This window comes from Delphinus delphis, chromosome 19, assembly GCF_949987515.2.
Source record: "Delphinus delphis chromosome 19, mDelDel1.2, whole genome shotgun sequence".
Lineage (NCBI taxonomy): Eukaryota > Metazoa > Chordata > Mammalia > Artiodactyla > Delphinidae > Delphinus > Delphinus delphis.
In genome coordinates this window covers 48,194,612-48,218,514 of record NC_082701.1, presented here as the reverse complement: position 1 = coordinate 48,218,514, position 23,903 = coordinate 48,194,612, and the positions used below count along the sequence as shown (strand labels likewise).

Below are 23,903 nucleotides of genomic sequence, written 5' to 3'. Positions count from 1 at the left end.
GGGAACGTGGAGTCCAACATCTATAAAGGCTCTGAACAGCTGGAGGGCAAGAGAGGAGTTTTCATAATGCCGTCTTTCTTGGTCACTTTTGGGTTGAAAGCTCTGTCATAAATATTCCCCACTTCCCTAGAATCTCTTTGAGTCTGACAGCTGCTCTCTTACAGAATGCCCCTGGCTGTGTTCTGTGAATGGCCTGTTGTAAACACTTTCCATTTCTCTCCTCCCTTGTAGTGTGAGCTGCTGATGGTCGATGGGGCCCAAGGGGAGGTGGGCTCTGTGCTCTTCTCCCTGTTCTGGTCTGTCCAAGGCAGCCTGCTGTCCTGGTGCTACCTGCAGCTGAAGAGCACAGACTCTGGAGCCAAAGATCTTGCCGCTGACCTTATTGAAAAATGTGAGTTTCAGTACAAAATCCATGAAAACAGATAGGTGTTTGGGTTTGACTCTGTGTGTGCTCTTTTCTTAGTACCTCACATAGAACAGAGTGTGTGTTGTTTTCATTTCATTATTACAAATCAGATCTGTCTTCGGGTTGTTTTTTTCTTCTTAAAATGGAATTCTGTAGCATGTCTTTTTGCTCAGTTTCCTGTCTGAATGAAGTAGTATGCCTAAGTGTTTTTATTGTACGGTTGGGTCATTTCACGGCCTAAACATTGCCTCTGCGGTCATACAGCACTCTTAGATGATACTATATTCTTCAGTAGAGTCTGTCTTCCCTGTTTTAATCAAATTATCCAAAAAAGAAAGTCTTGAACTTTAAAAATCTAAGGTACATGTGAGCACTTCTGTGATCTTTGCTGGTACTGAAAATATTCATGTCCCATAAACCCACAGAAAATATTCATGTCCCATAAACCCACAGAAAATTACACAAAACCCAACGGGTTCTGAGAAGTTGTATGTAGAAAAATCAGTTCCATCAAACTTGGTCTCAGCAGCCATGTCAAAAATGCTTACAGCATTGAGTCTTGGCTCTTCAAGTTTGGCCTGTCACATGGCGTACCTAGAGGCGGGCCCTTTGTAAACAAAGGGAGAGGCAGACCAGCAACTGGGTTGGTCAGCCATGTACCTTCACTTATAAAAGGGATATCTCCACCCCATGGGAAAGTAGCAAAGACAAAAAAAAAAAAAAATCACTCACTTTAAAAGTAAACTTTTACTGAGATTCGCAGTGCTTTTCCCTCCCAGAGGAAAACGTTTGTATGACACTGAAATGGTCTCATGGTCTTCTCTGACGGGGAATTCCCTCTACAGCTTCTGTGACCCTCTCCGGCTTTGTCCTTGATGATGACCAAGTAAGTGATGTTTCTACCATATAAAATATTAATTATTTTCTTTATGTTTTGGCAGATGTGGGACAGTTTCTGGCACGCATGAGAGTGATTTTGGAATCCCTTTTGTCACAGTATAGCGGGAAAACTGTAGTAGAAAAATTATGTAATTCGGTGTTTTCAATGGCAGCTCGTCAACTGGTAAGACAGAGTGGCAGCCATTTGTAAGGGGTGGGAGGGGGCGAGTCTGAGGTGGACGCTAAGTGCTTCGTTCATCTTCCTGTAGGTGATCTTTCTGCTGGACTTTTGCACATTAGATATTTCACACTGCACGCTCTTGAGAGAGTTCAGTGCCCTGACAGAGCTGTTGAAGGAGCTCTGCAGTGACCCTGATGGAGGACTGAACAAGGTACCTCGAGTTGGCATTTGAACCTGCTTTGTATCCCCTCTTAGGAACCCTGTGACCACACGTAATGAGACATACCACTCAGTTACGGGTCTACACGAATAAGTTACCTCTAGAAGAGCCCCCTCTGTTTTATCAGTACTTTATCAGTGCCTATCAACTTTATCAGTGTTGGTTTTGACAGCAAGAATAAATGCCAGTCTGAGTTGATTTGGTATATGGTCAGCATTAGACAGGAGACACAGAGGAAGCTGTACATAGATTAATTTAATTGTTCTACAGCACATGAAATTATATCAAAACCATGTGAATGATTAACCAAATTGAAGTCCAGAAGAGAAAATCTGTGTTGAAAGGCAAATTAGAGGGTTGGGTATTTAAAAGCATTTTCTCCCTTATTCAACCTTACAGGACAAAATGTTTTTTCACTGTCTTGTTTGAATCTCACAACTCTGTGGGAGTAGAAAGGGCGTATATTTTAAAGCCTATTTTAAAGACAAAAAAAGCAAAGACTGAAAAAGGGAGGGAGAAGACAAGGTGGGCTCGGGTTTGCCAGGGTCCCAAATAGGAGTGTAAGGTCTTTCATGCTAGTACTGGAACTTCATGCTGGTACTGGTTTGTAAGAAATAGTTCTTACAGATAGTCATAGTTAGAAAAATAAAAGCTAATCAGAGTTACTATAATGCAATAGAAACCCCGTGTCTTCTCTGCTGAATAAATGTATGTTGATCGATATATATAGATGGGAACATCAGGTATATTTTTAGCCTGTGTGATGATTCGTGTAGGGATGTCAAAAGCTACTGTCTGGGGCACTGATGCACAGCAGTTTCCTGTGTGTGGCTGGATGTAGAGTGATGAAAACCCTTCTTTCTTAACTCGTTTGTCTACATAGCTGGATGTGGAGACTTGGCAACAGGAACGTCCTGTGGTGTTACATACGTGGACCAAGGAGTCTGCTCACAACTATGAAAATAACTGCCATGAGGTGTCTGTCTTTGTTAGCCCAGGGGCAACCTATTTTGAGGTGGAATTTGACGAGCGATGTGAAACTGAGAAAAGGTACAACTCACCTGTTCTTTTTCCCCAAGCAATAATGGATCAGAAATGAGAGACGGAAAGTGATAAAGATTATGCTTTCACAGGTATGATTATCTGGAATTTACCGACGCTAGAGGTGGGAAAACACGCTATGACACAAAAGTCGGCACTGATAAATGGCCCAAGGTGCGTGATGTTCCCAGAGAGCCATGCGATACTTGTTTCTGTGTCAATTCTTCTCCTTTTGTCAGCCTCAGGCAGTAATAGAGATATGGTCTTTGAAGGGAAGCACTTATATTACACTTTCGTAAAAGGAAGTGCTTATAGCAGAGTTCAATACCTGTTTTGTAAATAAAGTTTTTTGGGGATACAGCCGCGCCCATTTGTTTGTTTCATCTGTAGCTGCGTTGGCACTTTAGTGGTGGAGTTGAGTCATCGCAACAGAGGCTGTATGGCGCAGAAAGTCTAACGATTTACTCTCTGATTCTTCATAGGAACAGTTTGCCACCCCTGGTTTATATCACATTGTCAGAGTAAATGGGGAGTTGTAATCCTTAGCAAGAAAGGGCCAGTGAGTCCAGGAGGGCCCTGACCATGGTGATGAAAGCCAGGATCTCCCTCACAGTTAGGGCCGCATGGTCTCTGGGGCTGGGAAGTTAAGTCCTGCTTCACTGTTGACCTTCTCTCTGCTGTCAGCGGTCTTGGTTGGGAGCAGAGGAGCGGGCAGCATGCTCTCTGGCTGAGTAGGTGGTGGGCAGATGGGCATCTGAGGTTTAGAAAACCGACCAGCAGTTTTCAACTTTGCTTCTTCATAAGATGCAGTTGTGAATTTTCTGTTTCAGTCACTCCGTTATACATTTCTCCTTTAGTAGTTTTGGTGGGGGTGATAAGATATAATGGTGAGAATATAGACCAATTTTTTTTTTTTTTTTTTTTTTTGGCCATATGGCATGTGGGATCTTAGTTCCCTGACCAGGGACCAAACCCATGCCCCTTGCAGTGGAGGCGCGGGGTCTTAACCACTGGACCTCCAGGGACCAATTTTATATTTAGACCAATCTTATATTTAGATCTTTCTGAGTCGTGAAGAACATGCTTATTATTGAAATGCTACCTTCTCTAATCAGTTTGACCACATGACTTTTTTGTTTGTCTCTAGAAAGTGACCTTTAAGGCTGGTCCCCGGCTGCAGTTTCTCTTTCACTCTGACAGCAGCAACAATGAGTGGGGCTACAAATTCACCGTCACTGCCTATGGCCTGCCTGATGTCGCCGTGTCTTGGGGCTTGGATTTACAGCTCCTTGTTTCCCGGCTGATGGGACGCCTCGCTTCCCAGTGCATGGCACTCAAATCCGTGCATCGTAAGTCCACAGACCATCCCTTCCCTTCTTGCTAACAGCCACATTGAAGAGCAAGGTAGTACCCCTTTTGTGTAAGTTGTCTCCACATAGCAGTAGAGCAAAGGGGATTGATAAAATTCCCTTTCAGTTTCCTTTAAACTAAACCACAATAAGATGTCTGCTTGACTCAGACACTGGGGCACATTGCCAAGGAAGGACATGGTGGATTCCCTGTCTGTGGAGGACAAGTGGGGAGGGAGCTGAGTTTGGGCAGCATTGTCATCATTGTTTTGTGAGTCAATTTTGGTATACTCCAACAAGAAGGCAGAAATATGGAATAAATTAATTGTATATTCTCTAATTATCTGAATATTTGTGTGAATATGTATAAATATGTGAACATGGATTTAGCCTTAAAGTGATTTCTTCAACTTATTTGTTAAATTCATCCAAGGATGAGTGAAACAAGAAATAGAATGAAACTTGCTAGCGTATTTTATTTCTATATCATGTCTTGAGTTTTTCCTCACTTTAAAAGTAAAACATCATACAAAAATTGCGTAACGGAAAAAAGCCAAGGGGAAAAGCCATTTTTAATCCTGATACCCCGAGATAACTATTATTAACATTTTAATCTATTTCTATCTAGTCTTTTTTCTTTGTTTATTCATAAACACATACATGGTGGGTATTTAATTATTGCTGCTATTTTTTTACAAACTTAAGTTTATGAATTGTGAACATGTGCCCATAATGAAACGTTTCTAAATGGTCTCCTGTTATACCCTAGAGGTAGTTCCCATTCTGTTTTCAACTTACTACACGGGTTAAGTCATTTCAGAGGCACCTGTAACTGAAGCTGTCGTAGAGAATGGTAGCATTTCAGGACTGCCTGATGGCTTGGGTTCATTGGGGTATTTGTTTATGAAGTATCACAATTATATTCTGCTAAATGTGTGTGAATTCCCTCCAAGTCTTAATGCCCACGTTTTTTTAAAACCTTTTCTTCACCAGTTCAAAGATTCTCAGTATATTAAGGAAAAAATAGAACTCTCATCAGCCTTCTTTTTCTCTTTCCAGAGTTAGGAAGTAACATGGCAATACCTCAGGCAAAAATGGCATTAGTCCTAAACTCCCCCTTGTGGAAACCTGTGTTCAGGCACCAAATATGTCCAGAGTTGGGATTAGAAGCAAGCTGGCCCACTCACCCACCCCAGGATAATAAGGAGGTATTTGTTCTTCTCTTGTCTTTGTATTTGGAATGGGAAATGTTTACTAATATTTATTACTTTAAATTATAAACGTCTGTGTTTGTATCTTATCACCCCCACTGAGCTGTTAGCTCCTCGAGGGCAGAAACTATATCCCTGTTCACTTGGGGTCCCCACTGCACCACAGGGGCCAGTGTAACGGGTCTTCAGAAGTATTGACTGACTGACTCTTCAGTGATATACAGTAGGTGCTCAGTAAATCTCTCTTGATGGAGTTATTAAACAAACAAGTCGAGTCTATTTCCGGTGCCCGCTGAGTCAAACTTCAGAATAAATGATTTATGCTGTACTTATTTGTTCTCCATGGAACAGTAACACATTATTTAGGCTTATAATAATTAAAAACGAAACAAGTTTGCCCACTGTCTCTTCTTCATCTCTCCGCCCTTCTCTCTCTGCTCTACTACTTTTCCTCCCTTCTTCCTGCCTCCCCCTACCCCAGTTCTTCAGTAGTTAATTGCTGAATCCAGGGGTTCTTGCTCAGCTTCTCTTCTCCTTTGCCTCTCTGCTCCTTCTCTTATTCCATGGCAGCCTACTGTCTTCTCTTAATCTCACCACTCCATCTACTCCCTTTATTGACCTCTCTTCTTCCTCCTTCTCTAAAGAGTAGGCTTCATTTGGGCTTTCTCCCCTTTCCTGCACCCCACCAAGACTTGATGCTGTCTCCTCTCTTCTGTTGTCATATCTGTGTGAAAAATACCTAAATGTCAGTTTCCAGCCCTGGTTCTTCTCTCAGGCTCCAGTCATGTATCCCCATCTTCCTGTCAGGTATTTCCATTTAAGTGTTCTGATGCCCTTTAACTCAGAGGTGTAAAACCAGGACGTCTCCCTGGACTTCTCGCTCCTGTTACTGTCATTATTGTTTCCCAGGCATTGAACCACTGCTCCCTGGCATCACCTTTATCCCCACCTTGTTCTCACCTTTCCTGTCCAGTCAGCTGCAAGCCCTGTGGCTTCTTCCTTGAGATGTTCACCACTGTCTGTCTCCTCTGTCTCCATCTTTATTCAGACCCTCATCTTGCACTTGCGTTGTTACATTGGTACCTACCAAGTTTTTTTTAATCACTGCATTATCTTGTCATTCCACTGCCAAGCACCATTAATGGCTCCCCGTTGCCCACAGGGTGAAGTCTAAACTCCTCAGTGTGACAGTCAAGGCTCTCTACAGTCTCCTTTCACCTTACCTATCTGACTCTAGTTCCCACCACTCCCCAGCTGAGACTTCAGGCCAGGTCAGTCTCCCCACTGACTCTTAACTTTTGCTCATGGTTGTGTTCCTCAGGGCCAAACCTGCGCAGTCTTCAGGGTCCAGTCCAAAGCCCGTCCCCTCCAGGAGGCTTTCCGTAGTTACTTTAACCTGCCAGGAGCTCCCCCCTGTGGATTCTCAGCACTGGGTGTCCCTTCTAGGCATTTGGCACTTGATAATCTTACGCTTTACAGTAGTGGTAGCTTTAATGCTTTTAATGTTTTATTTATGTTTACCTTTTTTTTTAACCCATGTATCTGTCTGATCTCCCCCAAGTAGATTGAAACTTCTTGAGAGTAAGCACCGTGTTTTATACTTCTGCTTTGGCCTAGTAGGTGTTCAGTAAACTTTATTTTTTGAATGAATGCATTAAACATGATGGTTTTTCTTGTTGTTGTTGTTCCCAGGTTAAGAACATCCCTGATGATCCCTGCCACCAATTTCTTCTTGACTTTGCACAGTCAGATCCTGCCCAGAACTTCTGTGGGCCATATTCAGAACTTTTCAAAGGATTCATACAGGCATGTAGAAAACAGGCCCCAAAGACAGATATAGTTGCTGGTTCCACTATTGATCAAGCTGTGAACGCCACCTTTGCTGCTCTGGTGTATCGCACTCCAGATTTATATGAGAAGCTGCAAAAATATGGTAACTTATATTACAGGGAATGTTTTTGATCTGAAGGCCAATTGCTAAGTTTTAAGAAAGCTTATCTTAAGTGAAAGTTGTAAAATATTTTGGAACATAAACATACTTCTACAACTATAGACTTCATCTTGTCAGTCCTACTTTGCCAGTCAAAAGATTTGTGACCAATTTATAGTTAGCAGATTGCAGTATATAGCAAGTAGCCTTGAGTTTCCTAATTAGCAGGTAATTTGTAATCCAGAATTCTCATGGAAAACTGGCGAGAAGTTTAATGGAAAGAAACCTTAACTTGGGTTGTAGTCCCAGCTCACAAACTAGAAGTTGTGCAGCTTCAGGTTAATCAGATAACCTTTCTGCACCTGAGTATCCTTATCCGTAAAGTTTAGATTAGCTCTAACATGCTAAGAAATTCCAATTTAAACCTGAGATGTTTAGGTAATTGAATGTGCTGATAACCAAGGAGGAAATGCAGGTATTAACTCCATCTTTAGACTTGCAGCTTCTTTGTAGCATCATCCCTGCTTGGTTTCCTTCGTTGATAGCCTGCTCCTTGCCATTTCTTTTCCTCATGTCCCCCAGGGATACCATCTCTGTGTATTTACTATAAGTGTAGACTGCAGCCTAACAGGACCCACGGAGAGGGAGGGTCTCTCCCTACGCATAATCTTTCAGGGGAAAAACATTTCAAACCCAACGTAAAGACAAGTTATGGGCTGTCCCAAGCACTTTGGCAGGATATGTGTTCTTTCCATGGTGCTGATGAAAGAAGCAGGAACAAATGCTTCCTTTCTTAGAGTAGGTAATTGCTTATTGCTCTAATTATTATTATTGTTGATATTATTAGCACTGCTACCTTTATTGCTTAGTCTTGTGTGTCCCACATTGCAGAGTTTATTTCCTGATGTCCAAATCATCTCAATTACTCCTTCAAATCTTAATATTTCCTTTAAGAAGCTGCTCAAGTAAATAAAACTGTACTGAAGCATGAGTGGTTTAAGTAAACAACTGTCACATGGGAGAGTATATTTCTGCTGGGGATGAGGGGCCTGCTGACCTGTATGGTCTTGGAAAAAAAAATTCGGTTCATGTTTCCATAATCAAATTGTAGTAAGACAACTGGACAGCCTTTGTTACCTGTGGGAACTTTCAGTGGAAGGATAAAAGCCTTGTGAGTTAAAAGCTGAGAGATAGAACTCTCCCCCAGCTCTTTTTCAAATCATGTTCAGCTATCACATACCTATTTGCAGTTAAGAAACACACAATCAAATGTAGGAACTAGAAATATTTTACCGAATACAAGTTGTTTCTAGAATACCTACCACTGTTGCTTTGAAAGAGGTAAAGTTGGTTCCCAGTTCTTTCTGTCCCTGCCTCTAAGGGGCTATTCATGGGTTCTTCAAGACTGAACTACTTTGAGAGTGGTCCTTGTCTAGCTAATTTGCTCATCTTTGTCTAAAAATTTGTCACCCTTTTGGGTTAGAAATGTATGGGAGGAGTTTTTCAACTAGACTCTAAGCTGCTTGAGGGCAGGAACCATGTTTTTTTTTTTCAGCATAGTGTTTCCCAGTGCCTGGTATAGAGCCTGGCACATTCTAGGTATTCAGAAAATACATTGCATTTACATTGGCTCAACAGAGAGTGTCACTGTGTTCTAGTAGTTTATCCTTTGGTTTTTAGATGAAAAGGGACAGGCCTCATGGGTCTTTCTTTAAAAAAAAAAAAAAGAAAAAAGAACTTTTTTGTTATTTTTCTAATTATAAAAATAATACCTATTCATGTAGAAACTTACAAAGTACAGAAGAGCTTAAAGTAATTATCAACTATAATCTCACCACTTCAAGAACATTTTTCTGTTATCATTTTTCTATATATCTACCTGGCCTTTTATTTAGGTATATTTATATGTGTACGTATGTATATATACACACCATGTTTTTACTATGTATACTCTTTTTAAATAAGACAATTTTGTACATACTGTTTCATTATCAGCCTTTTTTACTTAATATATACCATGAACTTTTTTCCATGTTTTTTTTTTTTAACATCTTTATTGGGGTATAATTGCTTTACATTGTTGTGTTAGTTGCTGCTGTATAACAAAGTGAATCAGCTATACGTATACATATATCCCCATATCCCCTCCCTCTTGCGTCTCCCTCCCACCCTCCCTATCCCACCCCTCTAGGTGGTCACAAAGCACCAAGCTGATCTCCCTGTGCTATGCGGCTGCTTCCCACTAGCTATCTATTTTATATTTGGTAGTGTATATATGTCCATGCCACTCTCTCACTTCGTCTCAGCTTACCCTTCCCCCTCCTCACGTCCTCAAGTCCATTCTCTACGTTTGCATCTTTATTCCTGTCCTGCCCCTGGGTTCTTCAGAACCATTTTTTTTTTTTTTTTAGATTCCATATATATGTGTTAGCATAGGGTATTTGTTTTTCTCTTTCTGACTTACTTCACTCTGTATGACAGTCTCTAGGTCCATCCACCTCACTACAAATAACTCAATTTCGTTTCATTTTATGGCTGAGTAATATTCCATTGTATATATGTGCCACATCTTCTTTATCCATTCATCTGTTGATGGACACTTAGGTTGCTTCCATATCCTGGCTATTGTAAATAGAGCTGCAATGAACATTTTGGTACATGACTCTTCTTAAATTATGGTTTTCTCAGGGTATATGCCCAGTAGTGGGATTGCTGGGTCATATGGTAGTTCTATTTTTAGTTTTTTAAGGAACCTCCATACTGTTCTCCATAGTGGCTGTATCAATTTACATTCCCACCAACACTGCATGAGGGTTCCCTTTTCTCCACACCCTCTCCAGCATTTATTGTTTGTAGATTTTCCATGTCAATAATTATTTTTTACTCACTTTTAATAATTTTTATTTTGCTTTTAATTTTTTTATATTTTACTTTTATATTTTTACTTTTAATATTTTACTTTAACAGTATATCCATTTCAGATGCGGTTTGTTTGAAAAAAGTTAGTTTGAAGTAACACAGAGAACCCATTACAGGTGTTTGTGGTTTAATTGATAGTTTTTTTCCCCCAGTCCTCTCTTAGGAACCCCCATGTGCAAGTGTCAGGGGAAGAGTTTTCCTTTGCAGAGATTGGGAGGTGACTTTGGGCTTCATGTTGCAGTAGTGAATTGTGTTAACTGAATGTAACCTCTCCTTTCCCCAGTAAACAGTGGGGGCAAGACAGCCCTGAGTGAGGAGTTCGCACAGGTGTATTCCTTGGCAGATGGGATTCGAATATGGATGGTAAGGTTTTCCTTTGCATGTGATTTTTATGCATTTTGAGTTTTCCCACCATGATATCATTGAATTAAGGTAAGTAGCTCTCTTCTCAAGAATTTAACTTTAGGAATGTTTTTCAAAACTAAAGTTCAGTGATGTGAATGGATAAAAAATAATTTAGAACGCTTGAAATCATAATTTGGTGAATGTTGAGATTGTCAGAGTAAACAGGGCTCAATTGAGCCCCCGCTTACCTCCTTTTGTAACCCAAAGGCTGCTCGGTGGAACCTAACCTTTTAGACTAGGGGGAAGAGCATTGTGTTAGATGACAGTTTTAGGCAGAGGAGAGCACTCTTGCAAAGGAGAGGGCTTTCTGCATTTTAGAAAAGTAGTTCTGCAGCATTGTTCATGACAGCAATAAACTGGAAGAACAAAATGTCCCATTTATAGAACAGACAAAAAGATTATATATTATATTACTGTATAATGCTGTATTACAGTGAAAGTGAATGAAGTAGAGCTGCCTGTATCAGCATGGGTGGTGCTCACAAATGTGATGCTGAGCAAAAAATAGCAAGTTGTAGAAGAATGCGTAGGTATGATATTCCTCGTATAAAGCTTAAACATAAACTAGATCTGTTATGTACATAAATATGTAGTAAAATTATACAAATGCATGGAAATGATAACAAATTCAGGAGAATTGTTTTTATTTCTTAGGTGTGGAGATGAGTATATATTAGTATTATTTATATATATATTTACAACCACCTTAAATACTGTATAGTAATTGAGAAAGCAGTCTTAAAATAAATGAGTAGAGGCTGGTAATAAGAGTGAAAGCAAGAGACTAGTTGTGGTAATTAGATGAGGATGGCTTCTGCTACTTGGGAGATAAGATAATTAGACTGTGTGATTGATCTGAGTGGTGAACAGGCAAATGGAATTTAGGACTGTTTCCGTGTTCCTGGTTTGGGTGACTTGGTGGGTGGGTAGAAGCGTTGACCAGAATAGGAAGAATGGTCTTGGATCTGGGAGTGGGGTGCTAAGTTCAGTTTGAGACCTGTTATGTATGAGGACATCTAGGTTATTTAAGACACCTAGCTGGAGAATTTAGTAAATGTGAAAGAATATAAATGTCAAGGCAGAGATAAGGATAACTTCAAATCATTGGTAATAGTTTTTTTTTTTAATGTATGAGTTTATCCAGGAACAGACAGCCTTGGACAAAATCCACAATGATTAGAACATAGTTGGTGCTCAATGTAGACAAGATAGATAGATGGAGACCCAAATGAACAGGGACTCTCAAAAGAAACTAAAAGGTATCATCATCAGAATGGTGGCGGGTGGATCAGAAGACTGTGTTGACAAAGGAACCAAGACAGTAATAGCAATTTAAGAAAGTGTCCGATAAAGTCAGTGGCCACACACAGTTCAAGTAAAAAGGATTTGGCAATTGTGACAAAGCACATTGTAGATTATGCTTCTGGCTTAGCATATGACAGACTGCCAATGATTGGACAAGATACCAGCCTTCTCTCTAAGACCTTGGTCTACATACATCACACATGGTCTTCTCTCTGGGCTGTCAGCACCATGGCCCAAACTGTGACCATTTCCTGTGCTGGTACTAGAAGCACCATTCTCTGCCTGGCAGTCTCAGCATCACTTAGAGGTGTCCCCTCCTTCGGAGGAGAATAGAGATCAACTTGTGGTTCAACCTCTGCTGCAAACCGGGTGTGTGATTTCTGGCCACACCACGCGGCTTGCAGGATCTTAGTTCCCCGACCAGGGATTGAACCCATGCCCCTTTCAGTGGAAGCATGGAGTCCTAACCACTGTACCGCCAGGGAAGTCCTGAGACCTCACTTCTTTATCTGTACTAGGTCAGCTTTAGGTAAGGGCCCCTCCAACTCCAGGGTTCTAGAATTTTTTAAAGAATAGGGTCATGGTTACAAATCCCTCCCAAATAACACATAGTTGAAAAGGAGGTGGTCTTGCAGATAGACCTTTAGGCAGCTTCAAATCCTGAATTATTTCTAGGACAAACAAAAACAGCTCAGCCCTGTGCACAGGACTGTAAAGTTCTCCAGGATCTCAACACTGTGTGCTTTTGAAGTAGTTTGCTGTGGCTGCCCTTGCTGCCCTGTCTGGACAGCGTAATTATGTGGCTCAAATCCTTCCCCAGTTAGAGATGAAGCAGAAGTCCCTGATGAGCCTGGGGAATGAGGCAGAAGAACAACGCGGGCCAGAAGCTGCTGAGGTGAACCCCGAGAGCCTGGGTGAGTGCCATCTCCAACTGTCATCACTGGGCCTTCTGTTTCCATTTTGTAGAAAACCAATGACCCACCTTCTAGATAAGTTTAGTTGAAGCTGTGTTGGCCTAGGGAAGGTAACACAGGCACTAAATGTATTTTCCAAGGATGTTCACAAATAGAGAAGTGCCAGTTGTTAATTGTTTATTAACATGATACAGACGGAGCATCTTTCTAATTACTTTCCTTAGGAGGCACGAAGTGCTTTTTGAGCTACATCTTGTTATGTTTTTAAAGTGTATTCACACTAAATATTTAATGAAATTAAAGAATTACTGTTAACTTTTAAAATTTCATGGTTATGTTATTATTTAAAAGTTTTTTTTAGTGAAATATACTGGAGATTTTACAGATGAAATAATGTGATGCCTGGGATCTGCATGGAAGTAATCCAGGGAGTGGGGAGTGGGAGTGGGTGAAAAAAAGACTGGCCTTGGATTGATGGCTGTTAAATCTGCGCAAGGGGAAGGGTCCTTATACTATTCTCTCTCTATGTATATTTGAAAATGTCCACAATAAAACTTTAAGTGTGCTGATGGTAGTGCTAGGGAGATTTTGATGTATATAATGAGAGAAAATTTGATTCTGTCCTGTCAGTAGATGTGTATATCACTGTGTTAATGGAGGTATTTCTTGTCCTAAACTGTAGAGTTTAAGTAGGTTATTTTCAATGCAAAAGTAGGTAACGAGTTTAATTTCGACTTTTTTTCATTATCTTTCTTGCATTTTGCATTTAGCGAAAGAGTGTATTCAGAAGAGTCTTCTACTACTGAAATTTTTGCCCATGGGTGTAAGTTCAAAAGAAGGCTGTGACAAGTTGGTGGCTGTAGATGACACAGATCATCTGCGGCCACTGGACAAGCGCCAGAGGACAAGCTCTGTGGTGGAAGAACATTTCCAAGCCTCCACATCTCCCACCAAAGCAGCGCCCCCTGCTGTGGAAGATAGGAGTCCTGGCTTGGATGTCCAGCCCACGCTGCCGCCCAGCAGTGGTGCTCCTGCCACGGAAGTGTCCTCTGCCACAGCCGAAGAGCCCTCATCACCTTCCACTCCCACCCGGCGGCCTCCCTTCACCCGGGGGCGGCTCCGGCTGCTCTCCTTCCGCTCAGTAGAGGAGGCCAGACCGTTGCCCACAGTGAAAGAGAAGTACCCTGTGCTGAAGGATGCCATGGACTTCATTAAAGATCAGTCACTCTCCCACGAGAGGTGAGCGCCTTCTCTTTTCAAGCAGCAGGTACCCAGTCTTGTCAAAGACTTGAAGTTCATGTTAAAAACAAGCAGATAGGGCTTCCCTGGTGGCGCAGTGGTTGAGAGTCCGCCTGCCGATGCAGGGGACATGGGTTCGTGCCCCGGTCCGGGAAGATCCCACATGCCGCGGAGCGGCTGGGCCCGTGAGCCATGGCTGCTGAGCCTGCGCATCTGGAGCCTGTGCTCTGCAACGGGAGAGGCCACAACAGTGAGAGGTCCACGTACCGCAAAAAAAAAAAACCAACAAAAAAAATGAGCAAATAATACTTGGAGGACAGATCAAGATTTGTCTTAGAATGTTCAAGAAAAGTTTTGATTTTGTTTTTCTTTTAAAGAAGTATTTTTTTCACTTGAGATTTGTACATTATGCTATATATACATTATATCAATAATGTACCATTTGGATAAGAAAAGAAACATTTCTCTTCCTAGCTGCCAAAATAAATTTGTCTTATTTTAACGCTGGGAGAAATTTAGGATTTGATATTTTTGGCAAAATTACTTGTCAGTGGGCCTATACCTCTGGAAGTATTGCGTATTTTAATTTCCTTTCCTAAGTTTGTCCCTGGTTTACCACAGAGACAGAGTTCCTTTTTAATCAATTAATTGTTCAACATGAGTTGTTGGGCTTCTGGACAGTGAACTGATTTGTAGTGCTGCTGAGTAATGACTAAACGTAGCAAACAGGTCTTGCTATCCTTCCTGAATGATACCTCACAATAGTGTTTCCTTTTTATTAATACGGCATCAGAACTTGGGTAGGGGTCTGTTTTCTTTCTGCCCCAGCTCGAGAGTTTTCTGGGTGTTCCTGACTTGAGTTCTGTCTCCAGTGTTGTAAAGGTTCTTTCCTTGAGGAAGGCCCAAGCCCGGAGCATCCTCGAGGTCCTGAGGATCATTCAGTGTTGTACAGAGTCCCTTGGGCAGCCTCACTGCTTCCACCCACCTTTCATACTTTTCCTGTTGGAGCTTCTGACCTGCCAGAAAGAGTTTACCAAGTAAGTCCAAAGTACGAGGAAGACAAGCCGTGGGGTCGTTTTAAAGAAATCCTGATTGTCTTCTCTAAGTAAGAGCTCTATCATTTCCATGTAGGATACAAATTCATGTTTTTGAACAATTCATTCTCTCATTCTAAGGAAAAATGGGTTCTATCCTTTCAGTAAGTAAATACCAGAACATGTTTATTCCTCTTGATGAGTTTATCAGCTTTATTTTACCAATGAGTGTTGTATTGCCTGTGCACCCGTACTCATCATTTGGCTCCTGGAAGCTGGGGGCCACATTTAATGCTCATTTACTATAACAACATAAATCTAGGTACCTCACAAGGTTGTTTCAGCAGCCACTTGGTAAACACCTCCCGAGTGTTGTCTCTACCAGCCACTGTTCTAGGTGTTGTATATAGCAGTGGGCAAGGCAGACAAGATCCTTGTTCTAGTGGAGCTTGTATTCTGTTTAGGAGAGACAGACAAAACAAAACAAACACAAACAAACGAAAAATATGATCTATAACCTGGCTATGTGGTGATTTCATACAGAGTGACCTAATTTGTGTAGTTGGGTTAGGCAGGCTGAGGAGGACATGGAACCAAGGCATGACTTGACCAGCTGAGATCCGGGGGAAGAGCACTAAAGGCAGAAGGACCACCACACAGACCCTAGGGTGGGGGATTAGCCCACGGAGCAGAAAGAAAGCCAGTGTGCCTGAGCAAGAGAAATACGAGGAGGTGAGGTCAGAAAATTAGGGCCCATATTACGTAAAGCTTTGTAGGATATGGTTTAAGGTGTTTGGATTTTACCCAGAGTTGCAGATGGGAAGTCCCTGGAGAAATTTAAGCCCAAGGGGAACACACTGTGATATATCTTTATGAAAGATACTTCTGGCTACTACATGAAAAAGAGTGGAAGGAAGAAAAGCAGTGGAGAGACTGCTGCAGTAGCCCAGGCAAGAGGTGGAGGTGGTTTGGACCAGGAGATAGTACTGGAGAAGGAGAGAAAAGGGTGAGATTCAAGATACACCGTGGAGGTGGAGTTGTAAGGACTTGTTGATGGATTAGACGTAGAGGGTGAATGAAAAGAGTCATGGGGAAAGAAACCTCTAGGATTTTGGCTTGAGCAGCTGGGTGGATGGTGATACATTTTACTGAGGGGAAGAGTATGGAAGGAACAGATTGGGGTGATAATCAAAAGTTTTGTTTTGGCCATGTTAAGTTTGAACTGCTTCTTTCATACCCAAGTAGATATGAGAAAATATAGATAAGAGTCTAAACATCTCAGAAGAAACCAGGAGTAGGGATAGAATTTGGATGTTGTCAGTATATAGATGGTATGTAAAGCCGTGAGACCAGATGAGACCTTCTAGAAAGAGTGCAGAGAGATGGACAAGAGGGGGCTCTGGACTGAGCATTAGGGGCACTTCTTTATTTAGATGAAGCCAAGCAGAGGAAGAGGAGTCATGAGGAGACCAGGGAGTGACCACCAAGAGCAAAAACCAGGGGATGGTGGTGCCGTTGAAGCCGACAGAGGAATGTATCTCCAAAGATAGGAATGGGGCTTCCCTGGTGGTGCAGTGGCTAAGAGTCCACCTGCCAATGCAGGGGACACGGGTTCAATCCCTGGTCCGGGCAGATCCCACATGCTGTGGAGCAACTAAGCCTGTGCACCACAACTACTGCACCCGCGCGCCACAACGATTGAGCCTGCACACCACAACTACTGAAGGCCATGCACCTAGAGCCCGTGCTCTGCAACAGGGAAGCCACTGCAATGAGAAGCCCGCGCACTGCAACGAAGAGTAGCCCTCTCGCCGCAACTAGAGAAAGCCGGTGCACAGCAACGAAGACCCAACACAGTCAAAAGAAAAAAAATAGATAGGAATGGTCCATTGTGTCATCTGCTGATGTGAGAGGTTGAGAGAGATAAGAACACACTAGATTTGACAGCAGTCTTACTGGAGCCATGAGGCCACAAGCTCTGTTGGACTGGGTTGAGAAGAGAATGGGGGTGATGAAATGGAGAGGGAGACTAGACAATTATTTCAGGAAATTTGGCCTTAAAGGGGAGCAGGGGATTAGGATAGTAATTGCAGGGGATGTAGCATCAGCTGAGGGTTTTGAAGAGATAGCAGAGTATACTGTACACTGACGGGAGTGGGTCAGTAGTGAGGAAAACTCGATGCAGGAAGGAGGGCTTAATTGCAGTAGCAGTGGTTAAGTATAGTGGTCGGCCTTTGAGAGCCAGGGAGACTATCTCCCTGGCAGCAGGAGGAAACACACTGGGGTAGAGATGCAAGTTGCTTGGTAGGTTTGGTGGTGTGAAGATGGGGGAGTTCCTGTGGGATCATTTCTGTTTTCAAAATATAAAATTTGAGGGTAGGTATCAGCTCTAAATGATGACTTAGGAGGAGGCAGTGGAAGTTTAAGAAGAAGCAGGAGGTTTGAAACAGTAGTGAAAATTGAGACAGCCGGTCTGATTGCCTGACAGTTTGGAGAGATTATTTGAGAATTATGGTTGTGAACGTAAAGTACTACTAGTCAGCTTGGTTGTGTGGTGTTTCCTCCAGCAACAATTAGCTATTTTGATGTTGGCATATAATTTCTCAGGCAAGTATGTGGAGGGAGAAGGCAGCAAATGACTTGGTGATTGCTAAGGTATGATTATGGTGACGGGCCATGGAATTGAAGCTGAGTACAGGGCAAAGAGAAAGCCTGGCGGCAGTGGTGGATAGTCAACGTGAGGGAGCATCATGGCTTGGGGCTCCCTGGGATTGGTGGGAGTCGCAGTGTAGGTGAGCAGGGTGAGAGGTCAGTCAGAGCAGGATGCTCTGAAGTCAGGATTTCAGAGGTAACGCCGTTACTGTGGTGACAAGGTCAAGGAAATGACCATCAGACGGGGATGGCAAAGGGGCTGGAGGAGAAGATCGCTGGAGGTGAAGAGGGCAGAGGATCCAGAGACGACAGAACTGGGGCATCATTCCCATGGGTGTTGGAGTCTCCAAGGTGACAAGGATCAAGGTCGGAAAGACACTGAGCTTGGCACGGAAGTCCTCACTGAAGGGAGGCAGAGGGGTGGGCGTGACTGTGTGGAGAGGATTAACTTTGGTAATTTGTGAGGAATACTTAACATGGTACCAGGCGCTCAGGTAGTGGTGGGAAGGGTGGTTTTTATAATAACAAAGAAAGGTTAATAATTGTCATCTCTATACTCCTGGTGGGCAACCTTCTTGATCCAAGCAGATGAGTCACTTGCTGTTTTGTCTGTTACTTTCTGAAGTTATGTTTTTATTAAGTTTCTGTGCCACTTCGTTAGCAATTAAGTGATTAATGTTCTGGCAATTAAGTGACTGGTAATTTCTTCTGTTTCTAGTTATTTTGGACACCTGGAGGGCTGTGGTGCAGATCTACACAAAGAAATTCGAGACACTTACTATCAGTTTGTTCTGTTTTTGGTCAAAGCAGTTAAAGGGTTTAGTAATGTAAACGACAGGTACGGGATAATTTTATGATTTCTAGAGAAAAAATTATTTCTGTTTTTTCTGATTTTTTAAAGAAATACATGTCCACTGTTAAAAATACAGAAAAGCACAAAGAGTAAAATAAAAATAACCCCTAATCTTACCGTCTAGAGCTAATTGCTAATGTTAACTTATCAGTATATTTTCTCCCAGCCTTTTTTCTATATGGTGTGTACAGTTTTTTAAAGTGGATGGGTTCTGGTTCATCTGAAAATTTGTAACCTGTTATTTTCAGTTTTAAAAACTTGAATAGACACTTTGCTGTACACCTGAAACTAACACAACATTGTAAATCAGTTATATCCCAATAAAAATTAAAAACAAACAAAACTTGACTAGAAAGCCATTCCCCGGTCTCCTCCATAGTAAGTGGTTTAGACATAAACCTTAAATCAAATGGTTCTTCTCTACATCTGAGCTGTATAACCTAGGCTAATTGGGCCTGGCCCTGACCTTGCTGTTTATCAGAGGTGAGTTTTACTACTCAGTCCTTTACCGTAAAGTGTCCCCTGTGGTAGTCCTAGCAGGGTGGAGACCTTTCTCTTTATGCTTTCAGAACTCTTTTGCTTAATCTGTTGCTTGAAGAAGGTTTATATGGAGTCTGAGAAATTGGAAAAGAGATTATAAGGAACCCAAACCAGCAGTCTGGCGCTCCTTTCTGCTTTCCCCTGACAAGCGCACCAGGGCTCTGACTCACATGGTTTCTGTTGTCTCTGTGGATGATGGGCAGCTTTAGTAACTTACACCTTCGTGGCCTCTTCAGGTCCTTGCTGCCTGCCTTGTCCTGTGTCCAGACGGCCCTGCTTCATCTTTTGGATATGGGCTGGGAACCCAGTGATCTCACCTTCTTTGTTGACATTCAGTTACCAGATCTCCTCATGAAAATGTCACAAGAAAATATAAGTGTCCATGACAGTGTGATCAGGTAAGGACACAGTCCTGCACTCTGCAGTTCCTACAGTAGCTAATCAAGTACAGGGATCGTAGCACATTCAGAGCTCGGGCCTGGAGCTAGACTTTCTGGGGAGTATCCTGGCTTTGCCACATACTAGCTGGATGACCTCGGGCAACTTTTTAAACTCCTTTGTGCCTCAGTTTCCTCATCTTTAGAGCTGGAGGTAATAACAGTACCTACCTCAGGATTGCTGCGAAGAATGAATGAGTTCCGTTTCTCAGTGTTTAGCAGGTATCTGGTGCATGGTGTTGTATGTAAAGTGGTGGTGGTGGTATTGTGAACTCAGCATGAGTTTTCTCCTCATTTTTGGAGATCCTCATATAGCTTGTTGAATTGGAGAATCTTTTTCTGTTGTTGTTGGTGTGTGTGTGATTTTTAGCCACTATAACCTCTTGCACATTACAAGGACTTAAGGTATGAGGGGAAAAAATAGTATGCAAAGTTTTCTTTTTTTTTTCTTTGCACTTCTCATTCCACTTACCCATTAATCACTCATGTCTGTAGAAAAGAAAGAAGAGAAAGGGGGAAGAAGAGCAAGAGGAGATAATTAGGAGGAAATCAGTGAATGAATCAACATCAATTTTCACTCTCTCAGAAGAGATATCCTGGGAAAAGATATAGAATTTAAGCGGTCTCCTTCTTTACAAACCGCAGCCATTGCCCTGCTGTCAGAGGGAACTCTTGGTGGAGGGCTGGGGCACAGCAAGGAGGAGGAATGGGTGGGGCACCAGCTTTCTGGCTCTTCAGCCATCAGTCTGCTTCTTGTTTCAAGCTTCGCCTACTCCTCCGTGACCCAGTCCTTGGGAGTAGGGACCGCACCTTCCTCACCGCTCCCCATAGCACCCGGAGCAGGCTCAGTTTGAGTAGGCCTGAAGTCAGTTTGTTGGAACAAGTGAATGAACAAATGTGTATTTGTTGGTTGGTAGATGTTTTGCATTTGCTGTCGAGCAAATAGTTGTGTATTTAAAATTCCGGTTGCTGAAACAAACTGTAAACTGAAATTATGGAAATCTGTAATTTTGCACCTAAAAGGAGTCCCTGAGATTATCTATTAGAAATGAGGAAACTGAGGACCAGGGCTGAGTGCTGTGTCCAGGTCTTACAGCAGCCAGCGGGAGAGCTGAGGCCCCAGGGTCTCCTGACTCCCTTCTCATGCTGCTACCGCTAGGGTGTGCTGAGCATGTCCAAATTGGACTTTTTTTTTTGCTTTATTTGGCTCCAGTGCCTGGCACATAGTAGGTTCACCACAAATGGTTGTTGAGTGGGATTATGCCATGTAGGTACAACCTTTCAAGCTCTAATTCCTCACCCATTGTAGTCTACTCTGGAAGGGGCTTCTCCCTTTTTATTGGTATATATCTATCAAACATCTGGCAAATCCTGGGGCTTTGAAAACCGAATTGACCTCTTCCCTTCAGAAGTTTAAAAGTGCCTCGTGTATTAGACCCATAGGACACAGAGTCTGCTAACAAGCGCTTTCCTTGATTATTGGGAGAGGCATGCTTTTCTCTCTTTATGTCCTTCTTTCAGCCAATGGAGTGAAGAAGATGAGCTTGCTGATGCCAAGCAGAATTCAGAATGGATGGATGAGTGTCAGGATGGCATGTTTGAGGCCTGGTATGAAAAAATAGCCCAGGAAGATCCAGAGAAGCAGAGGAAAGTAAGACCTCTCAACTAGAGTAACCTGAAGTGACTTGCTAGGAGTTTGGAGAGGAGAGTCTGTGCGGGGGAGTGCCAGCAGGCTGTCCCCTGAGAGGGCTCCAGGTGGCAGTCAGTACCTTAGTGAGTGGCCATCACCCAGCCTAGTCTTTAACCTGAGGGGCCCTGAATCCTGACTTGACCACAGTCAGGTGGTGGTTCCCTCCCGTAGAACTAGATTCACAGGAAATAGGCTCGTGGGGCTGAAGTAAAATATTAGGTGCCAGTTTATTAATTTATAGTGAGAAATAGAATTGCTGGAGGCCCTGGATTCTGGTGTCTGTGGTACATTCTTTTCCTGTAGGCAAGCAACTTGGGAAGTCATGTTTCAATCAGAAGGTTGCCTGGTGAGCGTGGAAGCAACCATGTGTGCCCAGAATCAGAGTTACATGATTCATATGTGTAGAGGCATCAGGCTCCCATAGCCTGCCATGTCCATCTCCACATTAGGGGTTTATCTGTCACCACCACATTATGCCAGGCATCTGCTGCTTCAGATGCATTCATTTTCTTAGTTTGTGTGCCTACTATGTGCCAGTTACTTTGCTCATTTGGCATCTCTGTGGTGCTTGGATGGAGCACACCAACTTGGCCTTTGCGATTTTTCTCTCTTGTATGTTAATACCTTATTGGGAGCCATTCTAAGGTGGCTTGGCATATTTGCTGTGCTATACTACTGTATGGTGACTTAGTGGTTTATTTCCCTTATTTCTAGGCCGTAAAGATAAAGCATACTGTAGCCTCCAGGGACTTCGCACTAAAACAGTTTGTTTTGCTCATGAAATGGTGCCCTTACTCTTTCCCCAGAAAGTTTTTCTTCTTAAGTGCCAGCAAACAGTGCTTCTTGTGCAGTGTTTCCTGTATCTGTGAACACTACCCTTGTCCAGCCAAGTACCCAAGCCAGAAATCTGGATGTTGTTCTTGACCCTTCCCTTTCGCGGGCCCCTGTAACCAGTCAGCCCCCAAGGTTCCTCACCTCTGCCTTCTACTACCTCTCAGCTCTCCCACCTTCCACCATCTCACTTTTGGCCCAGTCCAGCCCTTATCACCTGTTGGGGGGGTGCTTTAACAGCTGCTGTCAGGGTCAGTCTCCCTGTCTCCAGTCTCGCCCTCTCTGATCCGTTCTCACTCAGTAACCAGAGGAGCTTTCAGAATGCTCAGTTACTCTTCTGTTTAAAATGTCTCTGACTCCTTAGACTAGCATCCCAGGCACTTGTGGTTTAACCTTTCTAACTTTATCTGGTTACCCCCCCTCCACACTGTATTCTACATACGGAATTATTGCCAAGTTCATGAGCCCTTGCCTTGGCCCTTTTGTGCCTCCTGTAGAACTTGCTGTTGCTTTTATCGGACGTGCCCACCACCCTTACCCCCACCCAGCTAATGCCTGTTTGCCCCTCAGGTCTCACCTGAGGAATTAGCACCTTTGAAAAACCTCCACGTGCCCTGTAAGCCTCCTGAAATTGTCTATCCAAGCCCCTGTCATACTGTATGCTGTCATCTGTTTGCTTCAGGGAATTCCCAAGTAGACACTAAGCTCCCACATCCCCTAATCCTAGCACCTAGTACAGTGCCTGGAATATTTTAAGTACATACTGAAGGATGGATTGATTACTGAATAGTGGCCACATTAAAAGTCTGTTGGTTAATTGTGTTTTATTTCATCTTATAGATGCACATGTTTATTGCTCGCTACTGTGACCTGTTAAACGTGGACATCTCTTGTGATGGGTGTGACGAAATTGCCCCCTGGCATCGCTACCGGTGTCTGCAGTGCAGCGACATGGATCTCTGCAAGACTTGCTTCCTAGGTAAATTTCACGGCCTCAGTGTGCCATACCCAAAAGGAATAAGCATTTCTATTTTCTGTGATCTTGTCATTTTTTAAACCCCACTGTACAGTAACAATACTGCCCCAGCAGTGTTCTCTGACTTGTTGGCGAATATGACCCTTATCTCCCCAACTGAATGATAAACTCCAGAGCTCTGTTATGTGATGTGCTGTCATCTTCTGTCTCGCTGGGTATAGGCACTTGATAAACACTCAGCACCAATGAATGTACATTCAGTTGAGTTTTCAGGAAATGATTTTGCCTTCTGAATCATGCAGTGTTTATAAGAAGTAAAATACACACAAGCAAACTTCAGAAAGTCTTGAATCCTCTTGACTTGTAGGCGCTGAGATAAAGCAGGTTGTCAGTAGTAAGCAGTTGAATGCTTTTTGTGTGCATCACCCAGTCGAATAAGATACAGCCCCTGCTCTGGAACAATCTATAGTCTTAGCAGGAGACTGGACCTGCTCACAAAATGTATATTTCAGGACAAGAGTGTACATGCTGAGTTACAGATGAGCAGTATAGATTGTTCTGGAAAAGTTCAGAAGTAGGGAAGGCTACCATTGCAGGAAGGCTTGTGGAGGAGATGGGATATGAATTCGTCTTTGAAGAAAGTTAGAACTGGGTGATGAAGGAAGCAGTGGAGAGTTCATCGTCATCCAAAGCTGAGCAGGTCCAGGGACAGAGGAGTGAGTATATGTAGTGTGTTTAGACAGACTCTCCAGTGTCTGCCGCTGAGTGATAGATTGAGACAGGTTGGGTCCAGGTTGTAGGACCCAGAGATACCAGGCTCAGGAATTTGAATGAGTCTACAGACAGTGGGGAAGGTTTTTCAAGAAAGGTGTTAACGTGACCAGAGCTGTG

General features: G+C 42.8%; 1 protein-coding gene across 4 annotated transcripts in view; it reads left to right on the top strand.

Annotated features, from left to right (window-relative positions):
* ZZEF1 (zinc finger ZZ-type and EF-hand domain containing 1) overlaps positions 1–23,903 on the top strand; it is a 113,364-nt gene that overhangs the window by 54,367 nt on the left and 35,094 nt on the right. For all 4 annotated transcript variants that reach the window (XM_059997257.1, XM_059997256.1, XM_059997255.1 and 1 more), the window contains exons 19-34: positions 232–391; positions 1,348–1,469; positions 1,555–1,677; positions 2,570–2,736; positions 2,820–2,901; positions 3,875–4,076; positions 5,136–5,284; positions 6,980–7,220; positions 10,420–10,499; positions 12,667–12,760; positions 13,531–13,999; positions 14,872–15,036; positions 18,404–18,523; positions 19,315–19,476; positions 21,037–21,166; positions 22,877–23,015. In XM_059997257.1, coding sequence (XP_059853240.1) covers positions 232–391; positions 1,348–1,469; positions 1,555–1,677; positions 2,570–2,736; positions 2,820–2,901; positions 3,875–4,076; positions 5,136–5,284; positions 6,980–7,220; positions 10,420–10,499; positions 12,667–12,760; positions 13,531–13,999; positions 14,872–15,036; positions 18,404–18,523; positions 19,315–19,476; positions 21,037–21,166; positions 22,877–23,015 — 2,605 coding nt within the window. The remainder of the gene's footprint in view (positions 1–231; positions 392–1,347; positions 1,470–1,554; positions 1,678–2,569; positions 2,737–2,819; positions 2,902–3,874; positions 4,077–5,135; positions 5,285–6,979; positions 7,221–10,419; positions 10,500–12,666; positions 12,761–13,530; positions 14,000–14,871; positions 15,037–18,403; positions 18,524–19,314; positions 19,477–21,036; positions 21,167–22,876; positions 23,016–23,903) is intronic.